General features: G+C 36.9%; 4 protein-coding genes across 5 annotated transcripts; 3 read left to right on the top strand and 1 right to left on the bottom strand.

Annotated features, from left to right (window-relative positions):
• Nucleotides 1-3,280: 3,280 nt before the first annotated feature.
• LOC113760124 (glyoxylate/succinic semialdehyde reductase 1) lies at nt 3,281-7,910 on the bottom strand. Its single transcript, XM_027302696.1, has 8 exons — nt 7,420-7,910; nt 6,643-6,753; nt 6,447-6,548; nt 6,103-6,204; nt 5,435-5,550; nt 4,279-4,357; nt 4,033-4,203; nt 3,281-3,766 (listed from the first exon to the last, which is right to left on the bottom strand). The coding sequence occupies exons 1-8, from the start codon at nt 7,528-7,530 to the stop codon at nt 3,683-3,685; spliced, it is 876 nt and encodes a 291-aa protein (XP_027158497.1). The 5' UTR covers nt 7,531-7,910; the 3' UTR covers nt 3,281-3,682.
• Nucleotides 7,911-11,890: 3,980 nt separating this feature from the next.
• LOC113760205 (MLO-like protein 1) lies at nt 11,891-17,041 on the top strand. Its single transcript, XM_027302773.1, has 14 exons — nt 11,891-12,258; nt 12,589-12,646; nt 12,811-13,019; nt 13,430-13,546; nt 13,628-13,688; nt 14,031-14,125; nt 14,859-14,933; nt 15,034-15,122; nt 15,266-15,315; nt 15,651-15,691; nt 15,949-16,158; nt 16,245-16,312; nt 16,432-16,492; nt 16,592-17,041. Exons 1-14 carry the CDS (start codon nt 12,130-12,132, stop codon nt 16,784-16,786), a joined length of 1,458 nt encoding a protein of 485 aa, XP_027158574.1. The 5' UTR covers nt 11,891-12,129; the 3' UTR covers nt 16,787-17,041.
• Nucleotides 17,042-20,359: 3,318 nt separating this feature from the next.
• On the top strand, nt 20,360-23,996 carry LOC113780642 (adenine DNA glycosylase). Its single transcript, XM_027326427.1, has 7 exons — nt 20,360-20,856; nt 20,933-20,992; nt 21,513-21,632; nt 21,710-21,807; nt 22,310-22,851; nt 22,959-23,065; nt 23,650-23,996. The coding sequence occupies exons 1-7, from the start codon at nt 20,449-20,451 to the stop codon at nt 23,749-23,751; spliced, it is 1,437 nt and encodes a 478-aa protein (XP_027182228.1). The 5' UTR covers nt 20,360-20,448; the 3' UTR covers nt 23,752-23,996.
• A 775-nt stretch (nt 23,997-24,771) lies between these two features.
• LOC113763634 lies at nt 24,772-26,594 on the top strand. 2 transcript variants are annotated; one of them, XM_027307522.1, is made up of 6 exons: nt 24,772-25,186; nt 25,294-25,375; nt 25,556-25,779; nt 25,905-25,977; nt 26,077-26,259; nt 26,384-26,594. In XM_027307522.1, exons 1-5 carry the CDS (start codon nt 25,079-25,081, stop codon nt 26,229-26,231), a joined length of 642 nt encoding a protein of 213 aa, XP_027163323.1. In that variant the 5' UTR covers nt 24,772-25,078; the 3' UTR covers nt 26,232-26,259; nt 26,384-26,594. The 2 variants fall into 2 exon arrangements, with proteins under 2 accessions (XP_027163323.1, XP_027163314.1); XM_027307513.1 differs by lacking the exon at nt 26,384-26,594 and having other exon boundaries at nt 26,077-26,382.
• The last annotated feature ends 90 nt before the right edge of the window (nt 26,595-26,684 follow it).

Here is a 26,684-nt window from a genome sequence, read left to right as displayed (position 1 = left end):
CAGAACGAAAATTGAGTGCCAAAGTACCCGTCAGAACTGTCCAGATTCAAAGGCAGTTCTGACGATCGATCTTGTTTTGGTCATAACGGGAGATACGGAACTCGGATTTCAACGCAATTTATACCGTTTCGAAACTAAAAAAAATATCTACATTTCTTATCGTCAGATCGTACGTTATCAAAACGGAAAAAAAATCACGGTCAGAAGCTAACTCAAAACGCAACAGAATCTGATGTTCAAAATAGGCCTGAGTGTTTTGTCTATAACTCAGGATACACTAATCCGATTGACCTGAAATTTGACAGGCATATTCAGGAATTAAGAGGCTACAACTTTCATGTTTTGAGGAACTTCTGAATCCGTACATGACATCAAGAAAAAATGAAGCCAAAGTTCGGATGCTGAACTGCCCTGGTTTTCCAGATTTGCCGGTTTTGCGCGCCGCAACCGTACAGTCCGTTCTATGATTCTTATACCAACTTTTCCAACCACTTTGATACCCAACAACCATACGTATATCAGCCCATTAGTGGTCCGAAATTCTCTCCTTATTTTACCACAAAATTACCAAACACTAACCAAAATCCCTATCCTCACTTCATTCGCACTAATGAGCTTGCTCTAACATCCAACTAACCAAACCCCAACTCACTAGGCATTAGCCAAGCTAAACTATCCTAATGGAGTCTAGGGTTTCATGAACCAAATCTGATTTTACCAAAATCTAACCATACAAGAACAATCAATACATCACAAATCCCATCTACAAATCAATTTCTCAATCAAAACAACTAAGGAAAACATTAAAGCAAGAAGCCCTAATTTTTTTTCCTTTTGACTGAATTTCCAACAGCAACAAAACACTAAAATTAACCATAAAACTTCAATATAAACATCAAATCCACCATACAAATCCATAATCACAACAAAATACATCAATTCCATAGCTTAAAGATTAACAACCCCAAAATTTATCTTTCAAAGAAGATGGCATACCTTCAAATGAGTTTGGTAGATGATCAAACTTCAACAATCAAGCTCCTAAGTTGTTCCCTCAAGCTTCAAAAGCAAGATGAAAGGCTAGAAGATGAAGAATTTGAAGAATTTCTTTCCTCTCTTTGCTCTCTCAATCTCGGCTCTCCTCTCTCTTTTTCTCTCCAAGTCTTGTCTTGTTTGTCTTGTGATTATCTTATAATCCTAAGGTAATAAATAGTCAAAGACAATAGGAGATATTTTTAGGCTAACCAATCACATAAAAATGCTTTATTTGCCTTTTAAACCCTTGCACTTCAACCTAGCTTTTATTCTACTCTTGTCCTCAAACATTTGATAATCTTTCAATTAACTCCATAGGTCATAACTTAATCTAGTTTAAAACATGTAATCACGCTTAATTACTTCACTAATCACTTTCCTATCTTAATCACCTATACTCAAACATACTTTTTCCATAATAAAAACAATCAAACAACAACTTTTATAACTTTGGCAAAATTAGGATTTTTAAACCCCACTTAAGCTTTCTAATAAATTGTAACACTAGAGGTTTGCTAATCTAGAGTTTGCTAACCATTTCAAACTTGCTAAACCTTTGTAACCTAAAACGAATCCTAAACTTACATATGCCAAAACACACACTAGAACACCGACTATAAATTATAGCTCGAACCTACGAATAATAATACATAAACTAGGGTTTTCAATCTTAACCAAGATTAGGGTTTTCTCCTTAGCCCTAAAACCCTACTTTCACCACACCGAATAATAAATAACCCTAATATCAACTTACGAACTGACTGGGGCCTCACAAATTCCCTGATGAACGCACAAATTTTTTGGCTATACAAATCTAGATATATTAGTTGTGTCCATTTTTATATATATTAATTTTCTGCAAAATTATATATGGATAAAAATATTGATTTTCTCAGCAAGATAAATATATGGATGAAAATTTTGTGTGTGTAAAAATATTTGTTTTCTCAACAAAATAAATATATGGGCGGAAATTTCTTGTGTGTCTAATAAATATAAATCAGGATAGTTAATAGTTAATAGTTAATACTCACACATTTAAGTGCACAAAAAGCAACAAGATATATGCCCGACGCAAAAGAGCAGGATTGCTTTCTAAGAAAGATGAAAGAAAAAGTAAAGAAGCAAAGGTGTGGTAAAGAAGGGCCGAACAAAAATTTCCATAACTTCTTAACTCTCTGGGCCCTTTACTTTTTCAGTCAAAGAGACCTCAATGGACCAAACCAGTGTTTTTAAAACCTGATCGGACCGATCGATTTGACCAGTTGAACTGCGAACCGGTCATGACACCGGTCCGGTTGGAAGCTAAAGCCGGAACAGAATAAAAATCGTGAAAATCGGAAAAATCCGGATGAATCGATTGAATCCGGTTTGAGTATTCTTACTCACTTAACTTACCAAACTTACTGACATTCACATTAAAGGCAATAAACTATCAAACCCTAAAGAAACCGCCACTTTTATTCCTCCTCTAAAGTTCCAAACTTTCTTCTTTTGTGAGTTTGTAAAAAACTCTCAATGTTCACTCCTTTCTCTTCTTTCTAGTCTATTATCTTTTTCAATCCAAAGCTCAAACTCCATAACTTACCCACATAAGACGTCAGATGGATCCTAAAGTTTAATTTTCATGCGTAAAGGCCTGGGTGAGTTTTTTTTCTATTTATTTGTCAGTTTCTTCATTTCTTTTGTGGTTTGCATTTTTTTCTTTTTTTTGTCTTTTTTATTTTTGGGAATGGTTGTACCATTTTAACAATGATTCAAAAACAAAATCTTCTTTTGGAGTTACATTTAGTCCTTTTTATTGTTCTGTTAAATTGAGAAAGTGATAACTGGGTAATCACTTTTGATTGTTTTTTGTTTGACAAATTTGAGCAGAAATTTTTCTAATTTTTCTACATTTCATGTGTTGTTTTAGGAATTCTGGTGACATTTTTTTTCTCTATTTGATGTATTCACTTTTTTTGAATTTCTCAAAAAATCCCTGGAATTTTTAGATCTTTTGGTGTTTTTGAATTTTTTTTAACTATTCAAATATCTAATGGATTTAAATTTTGTTTGGAATTTTTGCTAATTCATTCCTTATTTTCCAAATTCCTCGCTTATTTTGTTGTAGTAAACAATACATTAGCTAAGCTAAATTGGTCATGGAGATTTAAAACACTCTATGAATTGGGCCCGAGTTTTTTAAATTTGGATGGGACTTAATTGACAAGACAACTAAGTCCACGGGTAAACAATCAGTATGTGGAAGTACTAAAGGAAACTTGGACTGGCCCAACGCATGCCATGGTGGGCTTGTACATATAAATATTAAAAAAATTAAAAATCAAAGAACCAGTGACCCAAACGGTTGAACCGGAAAAAACCGGAACCAGTCACTCAACCGGGGTCAATCACCGGTCCGAATTTTAAAACATTGGACCAAACCAAGCAATTTCACTGTAGTGGAGTGGTTCATACAGGAAAGAATAGTCAAGTTGTACATAAAAGCAATCTTAGTGGTTGACACAACTCAATTTCTAGAGCAGGAAGGCGTCTACGCTCTTCTGTCCGCAGACATCTATGTTCTTCTGTCCGCTTATCATTATGCTCCTCACATTATCTTCTTTAGCAGCATCGGTGCCCTGAGTCCCTGGTAGGTTCAATATCAAAGTTCACCACCCTTAACTGTCTGGTGCACAGCTGAAAAATCAAGATCCCCTAACCCCAAGTTCCTGGCTTTTTTGAAGGCCTGCATGTCAAATGATAAAGCGTCCATCTAAACAACATAATTATATCTGGATTGAAAATCTTATTTGAACACGTAGTCAAATGCTTCACTTGGCAAACTCCACAATGTGGATTCTATAGTTCACATTATCTGCTTCAATACTAAGGTTTTTCCTACAGCAATCTAACATATCTAACTTCAAAGCCATAACGAACAGAAAAATGAAAAAAGGAACAAAAATGTAAATTCATTTGTTAACTGAGTCACTGAGGTGAAGAATGCCTTACCTCGTTAGCTGCAGCTGCAACTGGCATTGAAATTGCATTTTCATCTCCAAGGGCAAGAGCCAATCTCATATCCTTCTGCTGATGTTTCAGTGGAAAAGCAGGGGTATAATTATTTTGGAGCATTGTAGGCCCCTTCATCTTGAACATTGGGTTGGCAATTGCTGCAAGGTCCTGATATAAAAAAAAATGGAAAAGTAAGTGGAGAACTAACGGAATGTGAGAAGAATCTGCAGTTAGTTGCCTCACCAAAACATCAAGAAGAGTTTGAGGGTTCAGTCCACTTCTATCGGCCAATTCAAGTCCCTCTGAGAATGCATTCATCATACTGCAAAGTAGCAAGGACCAAAAATCACTGACCAACACTAGTGTTTCTTATGACAACAGCTCCACAAAAGCATCCATTTTTCTAACGTGAAATTTTATGTGCCACTATTTGCCATGCATAATTCCAAACTCAACATGCACACTTGCTTTGACCTATGTAACCCAAACTCAGGTACGGCACTCCCGACAACATAGCTACTCTAGTGCAAAAGGAAGAGTAGGATATGGTAAGGCAGGGAAAAGTGAAGAGTCTGGCTAAGATAGGCTTTGGTAAGTGACTGAAAAGGTAAAGATGAAAATATCGTAATCATGAATTTGCACATCAGACACAACTAAGTATTGTTTTACAGGTTCTTAAGGGCATAAACAGATTGAGAATGGATTTTATTACCACCAAGTTATTCATACTAATGTCCGCTAACATAATAGAAGAGCTGATATATCTCACTAATTGATCTTCATTGAACCTTGGAAAACTGTCTTTCAAATAAAAACAATTAAGCCAGATATAATTATTGCAGTAAGAAAGTCTCATAAAAAGTCATATTACGATTTGTCCAGGATTTAAAACTCAGATTATTACTTATCATCCTACCGCTTCCCAAACCCACTGACACACTAGAGATTTCATATTCGCTTATTAAACATTATATTCAAGTTTGAAATTGGTAAAAAAATCAGGCATGATAGTAACCCATTGTGGTTCAGTCTGACAGTAGACGTCATACTTTACATTAGCTGGAAATTTACAACCAGGGTTGCCACTTATCCATCCTCCTGCTGCCCAATCACATGCCCCTACCCCCCCGTGGTGGGCAAGAAAATAGACTGGATACTAAGACTCCACATAAGGAGATGTTGCAGAAATATGAAAAGGGAAAAGGGAAAGCTCACCAGCAGCTGGAAATAGTATGTTGCACATACAATTTCAGTCATGTTTGATTTAAGTAAAAGAAGTACTTCCAATGTTCTATTTAACTTACCTTTTAAATATAAAGAATGATTTTTGTAATGAATTATTCCCAAGAGCACAACTCAGAAGTGTATAATCTACAAATGGAAGTTAAGTATAAATTACCTGCCCATTATCATGTTGACGACAAGTTTCATTCTTGCTCCATTTCCAACATGCCCTAAAAAGAATGATTTCTTTCCCATGACATTGAAAGCGGGAAGTGCTTCCTCATACAATGCCTGCATTAATATAATTCTTTTATTAGAACTACTACCCGTGGTGTGACCAGAATTTATATCTAAAATCCATCTGTCATAACTTCATCTCTTTCTTTATGGCCTTCGCCTTCTCATAGCTCTAATCACTAAATAAAAATCACAGCATATAGATGAGAACTTGTGATCCAATAATTCAACCAATGATAAAGCAAGATACAAGCATTTTTTTGTACTCAACAAGTTCTTATCAGGGATGGTGCACAATTTGCTACAAGGATGGGAAATAGGAAATGGTGGGAAAGGGAACAGTAAAGACACAAGAAGCACTATTCCTCGGAATAAAGACCTCCTCATTTAGTTTAAAATGCCTCAAAGCTGAATAGTCATCCTTGTATGTTGGCATAAACAGCGTTAAGGGGAGAAGACCTTTTCTACAAATCTTATTTTATCTTGAATAGCTAAAATGAGATACATAACTGGGGAAATTGTACAGTAGATGCATTCTAAATGTATCGAAAACTAATGGAACAAAAATCAAACAAGTGCTGAGGCATCAAAAAATAATAAATCTACCTTCTCCCCAGCAGCAAGGATGACTAATTGACCATCTTCAGCAGGTTTCTTGCTACCTGAAACTGGGGCCTCAAGGAAATGACCTCCCTTTGATGTAATCGCCTGGAAGCAAGGGAAGAGTGCAGATTTTGGTAATTCACCAACAAATATAGTCAAAATTGAAGAATGCAACAAAGGGAGTGCGTGTTTCCTCCACTGACATTTACTATAGCATAACCTTCTAGAGTCACAAATTACACTCCTTTAACAAGACAATAACTGTTACTTCGGTCATCTACTAGGAGTGGTTCTAAGTTCACAGATTTTGACCAGACAAAGAAAGGCCAAAAAATTGATATCCACACCTCACTGATCTTTGAAGACGTGTCAGCATCGACAGTTGACATGTCAATATAACCTTTACCAGTGCAAATATGCTCAAGAACACCATCTTTGTCAAAAACCACCTAAGAATCAATCAATATATGCCATTAGAGATAAAGAGTTCAAGTCTCAACTTGAATAACTTGCTAAATGTTGACTTTTATTCTTTGGACTTACAGAAAGAGCTGCAGCAGGGTCAGACAACATTCCAATGGTATACTTGCATTTCTTCACTACTGCGGCAGGAGTTTCTCCAACAGAAGCTCCATGCTCCACCAATTCATCACACTGCAAGGCATCAGTTAAATATTGAGGAACTAAAAAGGTTTTTGTTGCATTCAACAGCCAAGCATAAACGATTCGTGGGCCACAGGAAGTAAGTTTGTATTGTTTTTCATGGTTTCAAGTAACAAGCAAAAGCCACGATACTGCGTGCCGCATCATAATCAGTTGATTAGCTTAAGATTTCTTTTTTCTGGAAGGTCCATAGTCGCTCTTTTGATATTCAATGCTACAAGTTTGGTTGGAAATCATACCAATGAAACAAACATAGACGAGTGTTACGATAATTAAACCAAGTGAGCCACTTTCATGCGCTACAAAAGCCGCAAGTATTAAAAGAATTAGAACAAGGAAGAAAAGGAAAACTTGTAAAATCTCATGTTCGAAGATTTTTCCATTCTTTCGGACTAGTTAAATATCAATCTATAAAAGCGCACACAATCAGGTCGAGAAGGATATGTAGCTTCGAAATCATTTTTCTTGCACTCTTAACGCAAATCATTCATTACACATCATCCAACAGCTCAGTTTTACTATATCATTTTTTTTCTTTATGTTCCAATCCAACAACCAACGCAACAACCTAAATAAATCAATCAATCAATCAAAATATGATCATCATACTTAAATATGTAAAATCTACACATACATGGAGAGAAAAATGAGTAGTACCTTGGAAAGGGTACGGTTCCAGACAGTGAGCTTAAAGCCATGCCGGAGCAAATTCACTGCCATGGCCTTCCCCATAATTCCCAAACCCAAAAACCCAATTTCCTCCCCCATATCTTTTTCCAACCCCAAAACTAATTACCCCTCTCTTCCTTGTTCACTATCAATGGTGTAGTGGCCAAAGTATAGTAAACTCTCTCCTCTGTCCTCTGACCTCTCCTCTGCTGTAATACACCACCACCACCACTACTACTACTACTATGTAATACCACCAAGAAAATCCAACTGAATAAGGACTAGTGGCCAGCTATAATAGTGTTTCTGCAGTTTTCAATCCAATATGAATTGTATATCAATGCAGCAAAAGTAACGTGATGATAGTGATGCAATTTTATATTTAATCACTGTCATCGATTTGGAAAAACAGGAATAATATAATATTATTATCAGATTGTTTTTTTGTTTTTGGGGGGTTGATCAGAGGCTGGGAGACGGATCTGTGCCACGTCAGTGTCTGTTTTCTTCCACTCGTTTTCTCTCTTCGTTGATTCGTCGGTTTAGCCTCTGGTCTCCAGTCTCCACTCTTACGGGAGGTCAGCACTCTGCAGCTGAGGCCAGCGATCTGCTGTGGCATTCTTTTGTCCAGGAATGTTGCAACAACAATGAAATACCTGGACCTGACTGACTAGCTTGCTAGATCTGGGCCCGTTGATGTGTAACTTAATTTGGTCCATGGGCTGGATGTAAGAATTGATAAATTCTTTGTTTGGTTAGACTGAATTGATTCTAAATTTACGAGCCCAAGTCTTTCACGGTGGCCGTAGCCGGTAGCCCAGGATCGTGGAATTGTAATGTTTAATTCAGTAATTGTGTCGGGTTGCGGTAGTTTAAATATATTTATCTATTTATTTAATTTATAATATGCAATAAATTATTAGATTAAATATTTTATTTTTCTTAAAATATAAAGGTTATTTAAAAGTATCGAATTTAAATTTTGGTTGAAAGCATTTTTAACATGAAAAGTTTCACCCCTTACGAAACGATATATTCATTAAACTCTTTTAAAGTACCTTTAGTACCAAAAAGTGCTTTTTAACTAAAAGTGCTATAACTCCAAACAACACTCAATTGATTGTGTCAAGCATCTTTTTTTTTTTTGGGTTTTATCCGAATCTTGAATTAGCTTTCGATTTCAGCGCACAGCCTTCTTTGCTAATGGAGTGTCGTTATCATTTGTTTCTTTTTCCTTTTTTTTTTTTTGACGTGACAAGATTTTTGCTGTCTCCCCGTACAAATTAACTATTGATGATCGAATTGACATACAAATTAACTATTGATGATGATCGAATTAGAAAATCATTTCTACTTTAACAGCGCAACAAATGGGCGGTGGAAAATAGCTGGAAGAAGATTGACTCATGGCGGTAATCCGGACTGATTGCGGGAAAATGCACATGAGACATCACCGAATCAATCATGACTAATCAGTTTGAACAGTAGTAATTGGCACACTACTACTTTGAGCAAATTAATTGTTCATTTTGGGACGGTTGGGATTAAATTAGTCGTTTTGAGTTCTAAAGAATTTGAATTCTTTACCAAGTGACGAGAAATTGGGCAGCTTATTTTACGTCAATCTGGAGTAGGAGTGTTCACGAATCGAACCGATCGCGAGTGGCTCGAGTACGAGCTCGACTCGAGCTCGAGCTAATTAAGTAGAACTCGAGTTCGAGCTCGAACTCAAAAACATTAAACTCGTTGGCTTGCGAGCTCAATTATATATTTTTTTTATTTTTATTTTAATAGTAAAATTACATATATATTTCTAATATTTTATTATTTATTAAAAATTATTATTTTATTTATTTTTAAAAAATAAATAATTATTTTTTATTTTTAAAAAATAATTTTTTTATTATTATTATTTTATTTTTTAAGCTCTAGACTCAACTCGAATTTGAGTCGAGCTGGAGCTCGAGCTTCACAAAATTAACTGGATGTTCGGTTCGATTATGTCAAAACTTGACTCGCCCCTAATCTGGAGGGCCGTGTGGCAACCATTCATCATGCATGATGCACGTTCTATTGGATTTTTTTTTTTAAATAATAAAATAACAAGCCAAATAAAGAACCTTTGTCTTGCGAGAATGGTCTCTTGCGGTAGCTTGTTGTAACAAATGCGTTTAAAAATATAAAAAATCTCATAAACCCCTCATTATGGCATAAATTTTTGCTAGTTCTCTTCGCCTGTTTGGTTTGGAACTATAACGGGAAACGTTTTACTAACCAGTTATTTGATTTGCAAGACAAGTCAAAAGCGGAAAGTGATACTCCGTGAGGTAAAGTATAATTTTTTTTTATTTTTTGTCGAAACGATAGATGTCCTATAATCTAATCTAGCCTAATCTAAGGGGAAGGGGAGGGGGTTCGATATGAGTACAGACTCCATCGATGAAGGTCAATTAAGACTAGGGCTGCAAACGAGCCGAGCCGAGTCGAGTTTTGAGCTAATCGAGCCGAGTCTCGATTAAATTTTACCAAGCTCGAGCTCGACAAGCCGGCAATTTTCAAGCTCGAGCTCGACTCGAATCAAGTCGAGCCGAGCTCGAGCTCGACTCGAATCAAGTCGAGCCGAGCTCGAGCTCGAAAAAAATAAAAAATAATTATTTTATTTTTTAAAAAATAAATAAAATAATATTTTTTTCTTAATGAATAATAAAATATTAAGGATATATACGTAATTTTACTATGAAAATAAAAAATATATATATATATAATATACGTAATTTTATTATTAAATAAAAATAAAATATATATATATATATATATATATACTCAAGCTCGCGAGCCGAGTGAGGTGTGGATATTCTGAGCTTGAGTTCGAGCTCGAGTTTGACTCGAGCCGGCTCGAACTCGACTCGAGCTTGACTCGAGCAGCTCGCGAGCGGTTCGATTCGTTTGCAGCCCTAATTATGACCGCTACAAATTGTGGCAAATTTGTGGGAGGCAGGGATTGAACCCCTGACCTCTAGCATCACCTTTAATGGTGATGACCACTGGACCAAATGGCCAGTGGCGAGGTAAAGTATAACACTTTTACATTTTATTATGTAATTTTCACATTAACTTATCAAACAACTAGTTCAAATTTCATTAACTTTAGAGCAGATATCATAAATAGTCACCAAACTATTTCAAACTCCACATTTTGGTAACTTCTTGTTTGGATTGCGATTTTTTAAGGAAATTTTTTACACGTGTTTTATGAACACACTTCATGGTCGCCATTTTATGTTACCAAAATGACTATTTAACTAATGAATACGTCCATTTTCATTACTCACTAATGAAAACGTATATTTTCCATCACTTGTTTAATGAAAATGAATACTTATTGGACCCAAATTGCACTTTTAAATAGTTGGATTACTATTTTGACTAGATAAAAAGTTTAGTGATTAAAATAAAAAATATTTGAATAATTTAATAACCATGTTTACCATTTGCTCTTAGCTCTAATATCCCTTGAATATCCTTCTAGACTGTCATATTCATTTAGGACAACCCTAAAGCATTGTTCATCTAAACGCTTGGTCAAAACTTGAACAAATTTGGATCGCACATTGTAAGCTTTCGTTGACGTTTATAGAGAGTTTGAAGTCTAGATCCCTTCCATAATCTAACTACTCGTGACAATGTATCAAAACTACAAAATATGCAGGTTTTTATTAGCTAAATTTACTGTTGAACACGTAAATCACACGGTACAAAATTAAATTCATTTATCTAGTTTTCCCATAATGAACGAATTTCTCATAGAATTACAGACATCTATTGATGTTTTCGAGGAAATGAAGAAGAAGAAGAAGAAGAAGAAATCCTATAAGGCAGGAGCTTAATTTGGGGTATCCATAAATCCAACAGATTCATAGATATCATACCCCATCCTATAAATTAAAAGTTGTGTTTGAATTGCAATGTTCTAAAGGTAAAAAATTGATTAAGAAATGTGTTCTCTCTCGTTTAAACAGCCCGCCCTATCCTATCCCAATTACGACTAATCGCGTCTAAATCGTGTTTAATTTAGTAGCAAAAAGCGTGTATTAATTTCATTAATAAATTCTTTGCATTAAATAAGGTTACGATGTATGTTGCCCTTGCTACAGGCCACAGCCCACACTTGCAAATACAAAAGTTAATTGATGATATAATATTCGTCTTAGCGGAAAAAAAAAAAGAAAAGGAAAGGCCCCAGTATTCAAGTGTCGCCGTCTGAAAACGGCTGTCGTGTCTCATTGAAATCTCACCAGCATCTATCTCCACCTTCCGATGGAATAGCCGAATAGATTCACCTCACCCCATCTCTACCCTCCATTTCTCACGTCGTTCCAAAGAATAAAAATAAAGGAGCTAAATCTGCTTTCTCGGTTCCTAATTCTAATAGTATGAGTTTTCGTTTTCATTTCCTCTGTCTGTCCCACTACTGGTAGCGTTACTACTATTGGTTTGGTTGATTGATTGACATTTCTTCCTGGGTCCTTTTCCTTTTTCATTTTTTTCCCGGCTTTTTATTGTCTTCCACAACTTAAGAGTTTCACTTATTCGGAGAAATTTTTGTTTCTTTTATCTTTCTATTGTCTTCTTGGGTAATTTGTATTAGTTTGAAAGTTGTGGGTCTCTGCATTGTGGAGAAGAATTTGAGAGAAGAGAATGAGTGGAGGCGGAGAAGCGGAAGGGACGACCCTGGAGTTCACTCCGACGTGGGTGGTCGCTGCCGTCTGCACCGTTATCGTCTCCCTCTCACTCGCTGCCGAACGCATCCTTCACTACACCGGAAAGGTCCTCTCCCTACCCCCTAACATTTCTCTTTTTCCGTTTTTATCTCTACCTGCATTTTTATTTTGCTTCTCAGTGGCCAAAAAACAGAGAGAACGAGGTGGATGGTGTAAGTTAGTAGATGGCTTGGAGAATATAAAGTTTGTATCTATTATGCGGTTCAAAAAATATTTTTTTTAGATACAGGATATAATACTGTAATTCAACTTCTTGGGGTATGTAAAGGTTTTCAGTTGTTGTAGTATCTGTCAATTGTCGGTTTATAAGTGTTTTTTTTCCTTTTATTTTCTTATTAGGTTTTAAAAGTTGTTTTATTTACTGGAAATACTGCAGTATCTGAAGCACAAGAATCAGAAGCCTTTGTATGAAGCTTTGCAGAAGGTTAAAGAAGGTCATCATCTACTACTCTTTTTCTCCAATTTTTTTAATCCTCTTTTGCATTTTATAGTTCTATGGAAAAGAGGAAATTGCTTGTATTTTTCGTTTATGCAGTGGTTCTAGATTGATACGAAATTTTAGTGCATTTTGGATCGATTGATTTATGTCTTGTTGCAGAATTGATGCTGTTGGGTTTTATATCACTGCTGTTGACTGTGTTTCAAGGAAGCATAGTCAAATTATGTGTGAAAGAATCTGTAACGCTGCACCTCCTGCCATGCTCATCGAACGAGAGGAAGGGATCTTCTCACACTATTCCGGAAACACCTGCTCATCGGCGCTTACTTGCAGAGGGTTCAGCTAATGCTGGTTATTGTGCTGCAAAGGTAAGCTGTTAAGTCAAGCTTCTCTTATGGTATTGCTGCGATGCATCTTGGGCGAGTATAATGTCTGCTTTTACATGGTCATTTTAGTGTAATTTCTTTTCCATTTCAATAGCTGGTATTTTGGGGTAGTTTACCAGTGTTAGCGTGCATTTTTTTCGTATTGGTAAGTTGCGTAAAGCATGCATCTTGTTTTCTGGCAAGTTATTTTTCTCTTGACCAAATAGCAGTATCACTAGATACTTTTTTTTGTTGGGGGGGGGGGGGGGGTTATGTTTAATAATTCAAATATTTGGTCGACTAGAACTTTCATTTGTTTAAAACCTTAATCACCTTATTGTACCATGCACGATACCTTGTGCTGAGCTGCGAAATACAGTTCCAGTTACTTTCCCTTTTCTTTTATTTTGCAGCACAAGGTCCCACTGTTATCAGTTGAGGCATTGCATCATCTCCACATCTTTATTTTTGTTCTAGCCATTGTACATGTGACTTTTTCGGTGCTCACTGTTGTGTTTGGAGGGGCAAAGGTAATGATTGAACTTCTACCTTTTCAGCTTCTTGTTGTAGTCTGTTAAAATTCTGCCAGTAATGTGCTTCTAATGATTTAGATACGTCAATGGAAGCACTGGGAGGACTCAATTGCAAAAGATAATTATGACAGCCAACACGGTATGGGCTGTTGCTCATCTGCCTTAGTTGAGGTGTATAGCATTTGAAAATCTCTACAAAATGGTGATGAACTGGTTATATTCATAATTTTTTTTTAATTTTATAAATATTGAAATGGCAATTCACAATGTTATCATAAGAGGTCCTATTTGCAATTCACTAAGATGGACTGTTGCTGAAACTTTCCAGTTACAGTAACGAACCCACAACAATACACACTGAACTTACCATATAATGGGGGTTGACCAAATACTGAATTGTCCGATGCTGATTCTCTTCGATTTCTTGTTTGAAATGAACTTCTCTAATCTCGTTTTGTTAATCATGTGCATTTTTATGCAGTTCTTAAACCAAAGATCACTCATGTTCATCAACATGATTTTATCAAGAACAGATTCTTGGGTTTGGAGAGACATTCGAGAATTTTGGGTTGGTTTGTAAGTTATTCTCTACCTGTCTACCCATTAATAGCGTTGACTATTGAATATAGAATTGTTATGACATCTCTATTTTATGGAAAATACGATGCACTTGATGGATTGATGGTATTATTTTGTAAACAATGCTAAATATGGTACCTGCAGTTTGAACGTCTTCTTATCCTAGAATGTTCACACTTACAGTTTGATTTCCTTCTGGATTGCTTTTCTTTAAACTCAGTGGAAAGAAGATCAGTATGAAAGTCAAGCAAATTGTCCAGCATCTTTTTGTGGTTTACATGCAGTTACTTTTGTCATCTTGGCAAGCTCCCTTTTTTAGGTTTTTTGGGGTCCAAAAACATTTTTCCCTTTTTTTTGGTATAGAAGCATAATATAGAATGTGGGACTAAATATTTTCTGCCTCGCATTGTCTCTCAGCAAATACAGAAGATACTGAGATCATAATACCAGCTTTTTGGACATTGGGATGTTTAAGTTATTAAGGAACATTAGATAGATGGAATAGTAAAATTATGTTCTCTACGTTCAACCAGGAGAAATGAGAGGGGGAATGGGATGTTTATTTTTGTCTTAGTGGTTGTGTCTGCGGAAAAATGTGCATGCATGAACAAATTCAAGAAAATTAATATCCATTATCCTTTTCTGAATCATGTGCATACATGAACATATTTTTGTATTAGCATGATCCTGATACTCATTTCTTTTTATGTTTTCGCGTTTGAACTTTCAGCATTCCTTTTGTAAGCAATTTTATGGTTCTGTGACCAAGTCAGATTATGTTGCACTCAGATTGGGTTTCATTATGGTAAGTCACTTGTAAAGCAATGAATTCAGATAATATGAATTTTTGTTATATTTTTGTTGCTTCGTCATTATTATTATGTATGCTGAGCCTTGTCCCCAAGACACACTGCAGGGGAAACCCAAAGTTTAATTTTCACAAGTACATGATTCGCGCTCTAGAAGATGATTTCAAGACTGTTGTTGGCATAAGGCAAGTTACATTTATAGATATAAGCTTAAGATTCATGTGGCATGTCTCATATTTTTAGGCGGATCAATATAGACTTCCTTTTGCCCTTCCACTGGAATTGGTCTTGCTAATTAGCACTTGACATCTGATTCTCTTTGCTGCAGTTGGTATTTGTGGATTTTTGTGGTTGTATTCCTGTTGTTGAACGTCAATGGTAGGCTACTTTATCCTTGCATGCATGCATGCATCTTCAGCTCAATATATCAGATCTCAGTACTTGTGTATGTGTCATTACAGGAGTGGTCCGTGATTCTCTCCCTTCTTCCAGTTCTTGTAGAATTGAGCCTTCTATTAGGGTCTCAACTTGGGATCATGATACTTTGCCTCCCCGATTTTCTAATATAGATTTATCAAAATATTATTTAGTTTCTCTATTGAACTGCTCTTCACGAAAAATTGTCTTTTGCCTGGTGGTGCAGTATTTAAGAGCTTTTCCAAATACAATAGATTGTTTCCATTTGATTACTCATGTAACTGTTGGTTGTGCAGGTTGGCATACTTACTTTTGGATAGCATTTATTCCTTTCATTGTAAGTGGACACATTAAGATTGTTACACTGTAGTTATCTAAGTTACATATGAACAGATGCGTATATCTTGTAAAATTAGATTCCAGACCAATTGAACTTGTTAACGTGCATGTTGGATTTGACTGCTCTTACATTAAATGCCCGGAGAATCCTCCATTGTTTCTGTCATCACTTTGTGTTGGTTGATTATGTATACTGCACCTGCTTGAGTTGGCATATTTTGTTTGATTGATGATTTTCTGTTATCCGTTTTTCAGCTTCTACTTGCTGTTGGCACAAAGTTGGAGCACATAATTTCTCAGTTGGCTCATGAGGTTGCTGAGAAGCACGTAGCTATAGAAGGTGAATTAGCAGTACAGCCTTCGGATGATCACTTTTGGTTCCACCGACCCCAAATTGTCCTATTCTTGATACATTTCATTCTCTTCCAAAATGCATTTGAGATTGCATTTTTCTTCTGGATATGGGTAAGGTCATCTTCAACCATCTCACCCGACAATTGAGCTTTCCATTGCCCTGTTTAGTGATGTGTAGAGGTCCCAATTATCTGTAGGTTCAATATGGCTTTGACTCTTGCATTATGGGGCAAGTCCGTTACATTGTCCCCAGGCTCATCATAGGGTAAGGCCATTTACACTTGCTCTCGCCCTTTCCTCATTTCGGTGTCATCCACGTCAGTTTCTCGTTGATTACACGGTTTGTTGCATGGTGCTTGATGACACACAGTTTGGTTGTTCCAGGGTTTTTATTCAGGTACTCTGCAGTTACAGCACCTTGCCGCTTTATGCAATTGTTACTCAGGTCAGTTCTGCTGCAATACTTCTGATTAACCTAATTCATGGACGGTTGAGTTTCATATTAACCTGAATCTCTCTGTCTCCTCCAACATCTACAATGTAGATGGGCACCCATTTCAAGAAGTCAATATTTGATGAACATGTGCAAGTTGGCCTTCTTGGATGGGCTCAGAAGGTGAAACAAAAGAAGGGATTGAAGGGTCCACTTGGTGGAGCGAACCAAAGAAATTCAACTGAGGGTTCTAGCGCGGGAGTACAGATGGGTGGAATTGGGCGTAAGGAACCAGAAGATGTATAGCTTCAAATGGCTTCTTGGAGAACTGAAGAGGAATGTGTTGTACTTTGGGTTTAGTCTAAGAGCATGTTTGTAGGAACTTCGTGTGTCACCATTTGCCGAGTTGTTACTCCGGTGGCTTTTACCTTGACCATTATTAGGAATGCCCGAACCTGAAAAATCTGATCCCGGGATGGTAGCATGTTTATAAGAATTTTTTTGTTTATTGCGTTTACAAAGGTGCGAATCTGAACGTCATATGAAACTGTGCTTGCTCAATCCAATCAAGAATTCTCAAACAAAATCCCAATTTTCCATTTTTTCCAAAAATTGACAAAGAACGCGATTTCGAGGACTCGTCAACTTAGGAGTCTGGCGAAGGAATTGTGTAAGCGAGAGATCTTTGTTCAAGACTACTTATCAAAAAAAAAAAAATGCAAACAAATTGCTTAGGAGTCCAAATGAAACATGCTGCTAAACCCCAAAAACCAAACAGAAGCTCAAAGGACCGCCTTAGCTCTCCTAAACCACAATGTAAATTTGTCGACCCTGCTGCAACAAATCCCAGCAGCCTCCATGACCAAAAGCTCCTTTGCAATAATAATAATAAGAGGAAAAAATTTGGGGAGCCCATAAACTATTATCGTTGTCAACTTTTGGCCCCTCATCTAAAATTTGTTTCCGATTGATCCTTAAACAATTAAAAATGCATACTTTGAGGATTTCCGATGACTTTGAGCACAAATCTGACCGGAATTAAAGGGCATTTTTGTCTGTTCATGTTTTGCGGATTTGTGCTTAAATTCATCGGAAATTGCAGAAGAATCAGGGATGGAAGACATATCCGGGTAGAGTTCAGAAATCATAGATCCAAGCCAGGACGAAAGATCTAAGGACAGTGGCGGAGACGTCGGAAAACAAGGCGGAGACGCCGGAAAACAAGGCGGCTACGCCTTCGGTCTGCATAATCTTGATCCCCACAGAAATGGGCCCCGATTTAGCGACTTGCGGGAGCGGCGTAGGAGGTTTGAAGGAGAGAGGAGGGGTTGGGAATTTATACGGGGTGGGGTGGGAGAAATGGGAGGAGGAAAGTGGAAGGAAGAAAGAAAGAAAGAGAAAAAGATGGAGTCAAGGTGCGGGGGGTCAGGGGCCGCGTCCGTGTAGGAGGGGAGGAAACGGAGGCCCCCGAAAAGCGAAGAGTGAAGGCAGCTGGCACTGTCCTCAGACTCATCAACCCACATCTTCCCTTTGCTTTGGCTTCCTCCTCCTGCAGTGCTGCAACAGCCTGCAACTCGCCATGGCGCTGTAATAGCTGCCACTTCTCGTTGAACTTCCACCCCCACCTGAATAGCTACTTTCCTGGACTTGCACTCGTGCTGCTGCTGCTGATGGCTGCTGTAGTTTTGGATGGTTTCTTTTCATCTTCAGTTCTCCGGTTAGATTTGTGCTCAAAGTCATCGGAAGTCCTCAAAGTATGCATTTTTAATTGTTTAAGGATCAATCGGAAACAAATTTTAGATGAGGGGCCAAAAGTAGACAACGACAATAGTTTAAGGGCTCCCCAGATTTTTTCCTCTAATAATAATATGTAAATTTTTAATGTCTGCTTTGTTTCTAACACTGAAAAAGGCCCTTTCCACCAAGAGCATCGGCCTCCGGCCCACCTGATGAAACTCCGTAAATGTCCCAGCTTTTGCGGAGTAGCAATTATTACTCCCTCCGTCCCACTTTGATAGTCTTGTATTCCTTTTTCATCTGTCCCAAATTGTAGTCCACTTTCCAATTGAAGAATGTAGTTGTATTTTAATTTTTCTAAAATACCCTTATTCAATGTAAGTAGTTGTTACTATAAACCTACCCCATTTAATGAGAGTTGATTCTTTTTTTACCATCAATTCAAGTTCCCATAAAGTTGTACCATATTTAATATGAGGGTATTTTAGGAAAATAGCAATCTAAATTTACTTTTCCAAGAAAGTTAACTACTTTTTTTAAAACTGTGTGAAAAAAGAAACAGGATTATCAAAGTGGAACGGAGGAGTATTATTATTATTATTTCTTTAAAACTAGGAGGGTATGTATAAAACATACTCAATTTCATACTAGTATGAATCTTGTGGAAGATACCACGAGAACAATCTTTTCTCACCATTAATTACTTTGGCATTGAAAAATGGGCATGTAAAATTGTGGGCTTTGTAGCCAAGGCCAGTTGCTTGCGTCCTCAATAACATTCTAAATATCACTACTAGTATAAAATTTCGTAGAAAAAAAAATTTATATTCTCCTTTTATATTTTATTAATAGTTCTTTAAATAATAAAAATGGTAATAAATAAGTGTTATACAAAATAAAAGCTTTTTTTTTTTTTTTTCATTCCTCCCACCTTACCATCTAACCCAACCCTCTTCAAATAAAAGCATAACTACCAGTAAGGTGCATTTTAAATTGAAAGTTTATAATCTATTCAAATGATGAATTCGCTAAAGCTCGTATAAACAATACATGATCATAAAAGTTCAAGAAATACAGGAATTTTTTTTTGCATGGAAATTAGCAAAACGTTCACAATAAGATCATTATTGTGTATTAGACACTAATACTACAAGAAATTAATTGTGATTGTCCCAAACAAAAAATAAATAAAAAGGCCAAAAAGCCTACAATAGTTATCAAATAAAACCAACGCTGCAAGAGCGTGAGTCAAAATTTCATGTAAAAAAATATCTACCATTTTGTGGTTTTGCTAACTTTTGAAGATGAAACTATAGAAATCCGTGAAGTAGAAATCTCATCTTATTGAATTTGTGAAAAAGCGTTTTCTATAAACACATTTATTTATTATCTTTTTATTTTATATACATTAAATCGTTATAATAAATTTTTTTTTTACAAAAAAGTTTTCTACACCAAATCGTTACCCTATATTTTTTTTCACAAAAATTTCAAAAAAATTGAGACTGATCATTTGTTTAGGCAAACTGGTTGCTCGTCTCATCACTCTTTATTTATCTATTTTCTGTCTGTCACATGCATGTTCTTCAGCATTTGATCGCGGGATATTAAATTGTCTCAAATAATATTTCTCTTACATTATAAACACATTTCCTAATCCACATTTTTATATTCCCAACTATCTTTTTATCTCACATACATCACATCATAAAAAGTACTACAGTAATTATTTCAAATAATATTTCAAATAATACTCTATCCAAACAAACCCTGAGCTTTTTGATGCTTTCCCCATAAATAAATATGGGTACTGTTTAACAAGTGAGTTTTTTGGATATTTGTTTAAAATTTTACTATAACTTATTGTAGAAGTTTTTTAAAAAAATTTTGAAATGTGTTTTTTTTTAATATTTTGAAATGTATAGTTTAAAATTTTTAAAAATTTTTTTGAGGTTACTGTAGCTAAAATTTTTAAAAAACTTAGCAAAAAACTTTTCTGCCAAACAAAGGAGTTTCTTAATGTCTTTTTTTTTGGTGTATTTAATTTCTCAATTCACAACGCTCTGTAGAATTGTGAGTTGGAGTTAAAAGTGAGATGAGAGTGGGGAAAAAGTGCATATGCTGATATGCATCGCGCTCACTCCCACTTTGAAATCCGTTCTTCAGCTGCCGGATACATCACGCATTCACACACACTCCGCAACCGCCGCACTCCGCCCACAACTGTATCTATGGACGATATCATTGGCAATACCCAGAACACTGTAGCTCCTTCCGACCAGAGCAAGAAGAAGAGACCTCGACGAGTTGTCAGACCAAAACCCAAGTCGACCCAGGTCGAAAAATCGGACGACATTGAAGATATTAATTTCACCAAAGACGAAACGCTGGAAATTAGGGCGTCGCTCTTGAAATGGTACGACGAAAACCAGAGGGACCTCCCCTGGCGAAGAATCAGCAGCAAAGGAGAGGATGAGGAGGATAATGAGGATACGGAGGAGAGTGAGAAGAGGGCGTATGCGGTGTGGGTTTCAGAGGTGATGCTTCAGCAGACTAGGGTTCAGACTGTGATTGATTATTTCAATAAATGGATGACCAAATGGCCCACCCTTAGTCACCTTGCTCAAGCTTCTCTTGAGGTCTGTATTTGCTTTAATTAGCTTTAAGTTATTCTCTTTTTTCTTTCTTTGGCTTAAAATTGTGGCTTTGTTGAAGGAGGTGAACGAGATGTGGGCAGGCTTGGGGTACTACAGACGAGCTCGTTTTTTACTTGAGGTCAGCTTTTTATTCACTCTACTTCAATTGCTTGATCAATCTCGGATCAAACATGTCAGATTTTAGCTGATTGGTTTTTGAGTCCTCCTTGCAGCGAGGGTACGACCAAGCTCTTTCTATTTTTTATTTTTATTTTTTAATCTTCTTCTTCCTGATATAGTTTTGCCTCGTGCTTAGAGAGCGACTCGTTGGTTAGCGGGTATACTTGTTTGTTTCTAAGGCGTAAATTTTAATTTTGCAACAATAATGTGTACTTGTACCTACTTTGTTGCATCCCAGATTTTTTTTTCCCGAACACTTTTTTGGGATAAAGTAGGCAATGAGGAGGTGGATGACACAATGATGAGTTTGCGGAAGAAATAATTGTCCATTAGGATGTCTTTTGCATCTAGGGTTCTTTGACAACTTGGTGACTTCGTGTTCTGCATGTTGAGTGTTGGTTTTGTTTGCACAATAAGCTTCTATATAATCAAAAGCGGATAGTATTTCTCTTATATTTTGCAAATAGAGTTGTGAGTAGGGTGCAAAAATGATAGTTGAAGAAGGAGGTGGATTTCCAAAAGCAGTTCCTGCTCTTCGGAAGGTCAAGGGAATTGGAGAATACACAGCTGGTGCAATTGCCTCAATTGCATTCAAGGAGGTGGATAATTTTTTGGTTTTATTGAACTGTATTCTATACCACTTTTGTGTTTGCTCAGTAACAAATGAACTACATAGGTAGTGCCTGTTGTTGATGGTAATGTGGTCAGGGTCATTGCTAGACTAAAAGCTGTATCTACAAATCCAAAAGAAGCTGTAGCAGTCAAGAACACGTGGTGAGGTTTTGCCAATAAAACAAACATGTTCTCTTTAAGCTTTCTTGCATGTTATTGCAAACTAGAATAAGCTCTTGCTCTCTGTCTGAATTTTTACTCATTAAAAAAAACCACGTTCATCCAAATAGGTTTCCCTTCTTTAGCCTAAAAGGAAAATATCTCATGGCATTAACCAATGATGTCTTGTCTAGAATCCAAAAAAGAGTTTGATTACTCAAGCTCTTTGAAATCTAATTTGGAGAGAGTGACAACAAAATTTATGTTTGCATTCTGTTTTAAAGGTTGCTGTTACTTGTTTCAAAGTTTAGTATTGTCACTATTTTATTTTGTAACTAAGATGCTATGGTTTCTGAAGTAGTAATAATGGTAAGAAACTTGGACAGAAATCTGGGTGCTTGGAATATCTGCATTATTCTTTGGCATAACAATATCATACTTTTTGGAGTATGATTACCTTCGAAACAGCATATGTAAAGATTAATGGTAAGCTTATTTGTATCAGGAAGCTTGCAGGGCAGTTAGTGGATTTATGTAGGCCTGGAGATTTCAATCAGGCTCTTATGGAACTCGGTGCAACAGTTTGCACACCTTCAAGTCCAAGTTGCAATGAATGTCCTATCTCAACCAAATGCCATGCTCTGTTGCTCTCAAGATGTCACGACTCTGTACAAGTTACTGATTATCCAATGAAAATCGTTAAGGCAAAACAGAGGAGTGACTTTGCTGCTGTAACTGTTGTTGAAGTACTGGAAGGGCCTCGTATGAAGGATGAAGCTCATCCTAACAGTAAGTTTATTCTTGTCAAGAGGGCAGATAAAGGTCTACTTGCTGGCCTCTGGGAATTTCCTTCTGTTTTGTTGGATGGAGAAGCTGACTCAGTCACCAGAAGAGATGCAATTGACCATTATCTGAAGTCAGCATTCGATCTTGATCCTACAAAGTCCTGTGATATTATTTCAAGGGAAGATGTTGGAGAATATGTCCATGTCTTTACCCACATCCGTCTCAAGATGTACGTAGAGTGGATGGTTTTACATGTAAAAGGTTAGTCGTCTCTCAGCCTTTCTCCACCTTTGCCAAAAAATAATTATGCATTGCTGAACGTCCAGTTTTATTCTGATATATCATTTTCTTTCTGTTGACATAATAAGGTTTCAAGAAACTTTGGAATAAAAAGCAGGGTGAAGATGATATCAACTGGAAATTTGTTGATCGGCAGACTCTATCGTGTATGGGATTGACTTCAGGAGTAAGAAAGGTAACATCAAAAGATAATATTGCACTATACGTTTAGATAGCTGGATTGATTGACTTCAGGAGTAAGAAAGGTAACATCAAAAGATAATATTGCAGTATACGTTTAGATAGCTGGATTGAAGAAAACAATCTCGTCTTTGGAAATGTGACAACTTACTAAATCATTTTCAGAAGGAGAAGACCTGAAAGCGGCTTGTGTAAACAAATGCCCAAAGACCAAGTAAAAAGCCTTGGGGCAATAACAGATATCAACAACTACTATGAGGCAACCCTAATATCTCCAATGTGGTTGTCTTGGTTTTAGAGGCTTGATTAGTTATTAATATTTCTTTCTGTTTGCCTTCAGTAGTGTTGGTTGACCTGTTAAGGCAAAGAGTTGATCTACCTGAATAAGTGCCATATATGCACCATCTGTTTTGGTAGCATCTATACCATTCTTGATTGAAGTAGTATTTCTTCGTTAAAAATATTCATTTTTGTTTGGTGTATGAATTTTATCCTTTTTTTTTGCATTTTTTTTATTGTATTTTTGTAACAAATTTTGAAGATTGTCGTCTATGACTAGTAATTTTGCACTTGATTTAGGTCTATGGTATGATTGAGAACTACAAGCAGAGAACGTCGAGTTCCCTCCCAGCAAGAGCAAGGTCAAGAAAAGGGTCTGGGAAGTCAAAAAACTGGAAGTAGCAGGTTCCCATTGTTTTGAACAGCAAGAGAAGACAATGTCCATAGCTGAGATTTCTTTTGGTAGGGGGTGATTGCGTTGGATATTGAACATGACAGACAAATCCTAATTTATGTCTCTGCTTTATTCTCTTTTTGTATTGTCTGTGGGTGAGTCGTAATGCTTACTCTTAAATCTGTTGAGGGGAACCTTCAGAATGTACTATCTATGAGATCATTTTGTAGGTATAGAGTGTTTTCAAGATATCCATCCTTATTGGCCATAGTTGAAATCCATTTTAGTTAACGTTAACAAATGATTTAGATTAATCTGAGTGTACACACTTGAAGAAAAGCAGATTTTTCGTCATCAAGCTGGTTTTCCCACTGAAGTGTAGAAAAGCATTGAAAGGGACCAAGTTCTTCCACTTCGGAGATTTGAAAGGGACACTTTGATCTGGGGGCGAATGTCAGTGCTCGTACAGTTCTCAAAGAGTAAAGATGTGAATAAAGAGTGGCTTTTATTGACAACTAATGCGATGAACGTCTTTTATATGGTTGGACATAATTCTCAATATGGGGCCGGGCTGGCTGTAGAGCAATTGAAGAGAACACAAAAAGAAAAAAAAAACATTCTGGTTGAGTTGTTACATATTGGGCAATGAGATTTTGTTTTTCTTGGGCAACGAAGAATTTGAGCAGTATTCCTTGTTGAGATGTTTCACAGAAAACGTTTCATACTTTTCAGGTGGAAATAGTTCAACCTAAAATCGTTGCGCTTTACCTAGACTTGTTCACCTTTATCTTGGGTGAACCTAAAATCGTGGCGCTTTATCTAGTACGCGCGCCAGATTTGTTCACCTTTATCTTTGGTGGGGCTTTAGTTCTTTTGTAGTCTTGACAGCCACAATTTCATCATAGCCAAAGCGGTGTAAAGATTTGACTGCATCTTTTTGTTTTTACTGTTTTATGTACCAAATATAATTAATCGTGAAGGGAACTAGTGGCCATTTATTCTCTGAACTCTGAAACAGTGTGTGGACGACAAAGTTCTCTCTTTCGACGAATAATCAAAATTCAAGAAAATTACAATTCGTTTCTATGGGTTTGGTTCTCCCACTGCTTCCTGCTTGTCTCTGTAAAAGCTTTCCTCCCGCTGATAACTAAAAGATTGTGTCGTCTCGTCTCTTACAGATAACCAGCCAGTTACACCTCCCTCTCACCATCGGGCCGGGGAGGTAGCAAAGAGAAGACACCAATATTGAAGCACTTAAGATGCTTCATTAGTTATCAGAAACTAAAGGAGAAATTTTGGCCACCGGCTCTGTCTCTCTCCCAGGTCATCCAAGAAATGACAACAATGGCTGCCACAGCAGGAGGATCAATTGCAGTGTCCAGCTTTATTTCATCTTCTAATTTTAGCCAAAAAGCAAAACCCACCTCCACACTTTCACTATCGGTACGTCAAACATTTATTTCTTCATTAGTTTCAACGCTCTGGTCTGCTGCCCGCTGGATTCTTCTGCTATTGAATCTTGCTCTGAAACTAGATTTTGTGTTTGTCAGATGGTTACTAGTAAATCCTTAATAATTAGCCGCAGAGTTGCCTGTTTTGCCGTTCAAGAATCATCCGCTGCGGCTGCTGCAGGTGAATTTTCTGCATATAATACTACTATTGGTTTTACTTTCCCTGGTGTTCTTCTACTATGATTTAGTTTCATTCTCAAGCATGCCATTGCACGACGCTCTATTCAATTCAGAGAGTAGGACTAGTGTTCCTAGAACTGGTCTTGCCTTCCGCATATATATTCACAATTGTTAAAATCAGTTGCTGCTGAAACAAAGGAGAAGGAGGAGGAGAAGCAGGAGGAGGGTACAAAAGAGGCAGCGACGGCTAAAGCAACAACTCCTGCTGCGAAAAAGCCTCCAGCAAAAGCTCCTCCGAAGCCCTTGCCTCAGTTGATGGAGGAGGAAGTCATTCCTTCGCTGACAGCAACTTTGGAAGCGCGAGAAGATATTACCCAACTCGAGCTATCTTTTCAGGACAACAAGGTCTGTTCTGTATCATGCCGTATTAATTGGGCTATCTTCTTGTTTTCCAAACGTTCAATCAACAACGGGAAAATCTCAACATTCGCTAATTTTGGAATTTTTGTTGATTGATAAAATCATCACAGCTGGAAGGTTCTTTCCTGAAAAAGGGCTTTCCTTATTCATTTTGGGCATTCTTCCCCGATGGCAATCTAACAGGTAAGAGCGTTTAACCTCTTTGTTTACAGCATTGCGTCGGTGCAAAGTAAAGCTAAATTTGCGTTCGAAACAAATGACCAAACTCTTCTGTTCAAACAGGCCCCAGAGGTTTTTCCCTTTCCTCGTATGGTTCAGGAGTAAGCACTGTGGAGCCTTTCCTCGTTGATGAGAAGAGAATCACAGCAAAGCACGTTGTGTTCTGGGTTCGAAAGCGTTTGGCTGCTCAAGGAATCATCCCTGTGTGGAAAGAATGACACTCTTCAGGCAATCAATTCAAGAAATGTACGATACATCGTTTAATTTTAAAATTTCTAATTTTGGCTGTTGACATCAGAGAAACCCACCATTTACCTAAACACTTGTTGATAGAATATCTTTAATTCATTCATCATTTTTGATCGTCAAGGAGCTGGTACTGATCCATCCAGCTGACAGCTGTTTCGTACCCAATTGGTAAAAGACGACGTGTTTCACCACCTTCAAACCAGGGCTTCCCCATTTAGCTTTTATATGTGCGGTACCGCAAACATTCTTGTAATGTGGCATTACAATTCGAAAAAATGCTGCCTATACTTATCCTTCTTTCATACTGAAGGGAAAAAAAAATTAGGAAGCTATCTTTGATCCATAAAACCTATCTTGAAATTCTTAAAATTATTTTGTTTCTCATTTCGACGCGGTTTGGCCAAAGTATTTGCAGCCACTCA

Source organism: Coffea eugenioides, chromosome 1 (genome assembly GCF_003713205.1).
Source record: "Coffea eugenioides isolate CCC68of chromosome 1, Ceug_1.0, whole genome shotgun sequence".
Taxonomy (NCBI): domain Eukaryota; kingdom Viridiplantae; phylum Streptophyta; class Magnoliopsida; order Gentianales; family Rubiaceae; genus Coffea; species Coffea eugenioides.
Note: the sequence above shows the minus strand (reverse complement) of the source record. Positions and strands in the feature narration are given on the sequence as shown.

Excerpts from the sequence above, each read along its gene's own strand:
- LOC113760124 (XM_027302696.1), bottom strand. The coding sequence starts at position 7,530 with ATGGGGGAGGAAATTGGGTTTTTGGGTTTGGGAATTATGGGGAAGGCC. Across the intron at positions 6,549-6,642 it reads ACCCTGCTGCAGCTCTTTCT|GTGGTTTTTGACAAAGATGG; the intron begins GTAAGTCCAAAG and ends ATTGATTCTTAG. Across the intron at positions 3,767-4,032 it reads TTGCAGCTGCAGCTAACGAG|GCCTTCAAAAAAGCCAGGAA; the intron begins GTAAGGCATTCT and ends TTTGACATGCAG.
- LOC113760205 (XM_027302773.1), top strand. The coding sequence starts at position 12,130 with ATGAGTGGAGGCGGAGAAGCGGAAGGGACGACCCTGGAGTTCACTCCG. Across the intron at positions 13,020-13,429 it reads CTGGTTATTGTGCTGCAAAG|CACAAGGTCCCACTGTTATC; the intron begins GTAAGCTGTTAA and ends TTTATTTTGCAG. Across the intron at positions 16,493-16,591 it reads TTTATGCAATTGTTACTCAG|ATGGGCACCCATTTCAAGAA; the intron begins GTCAGTTCTGCT and ends TCTACAATGTAG.
- LOC113780642 (XM_027326427.1), top strand. The coding sequence starts at position 20,449 with ATGGACGATATCATTGGCAATACCCAGAACACTGTAGCTCCTTCCGAC. Across the intron at positions 20,993-21,512 it reads GAGCTCGTTTTTTACTTGAG|GGTGCAAAAATGATAGTTGA; the intron begins GTCAGCTTTTTA and ends AGTTGTGAGTAG. Across the intron at positions 22,852-22,958 it reads GATGGTTTTACATGTAAAAG|GTTTCAAGAAACTTTGGAAT; the intron begins GTTAGTCGTCTC and ends TGACATAATAAG.
- LOC113763634 (XM_027307522.1), top strand. The coding sequence starts at position 25,079 with ATGACAACAATGGCTGCCACAGCAGGAGGATCAATTGCAGTGTCCAGC. Across the intron at positions 25,187-25,293 it reads CCTCCACACTTTCACTATCG|ATGGTTACTAGTAAATCCTT; the intron begins GTACGTCAAACA and ends TGTGTTTGTCAG. Across the intron at positions 25,780-25,904 it reads TATCTTTTCAGGACAACAAG|CTGGAAGGTTCTTTCCTGAA; the intron begins GTCTGTTCTGTA and ends AAATCATCACAG.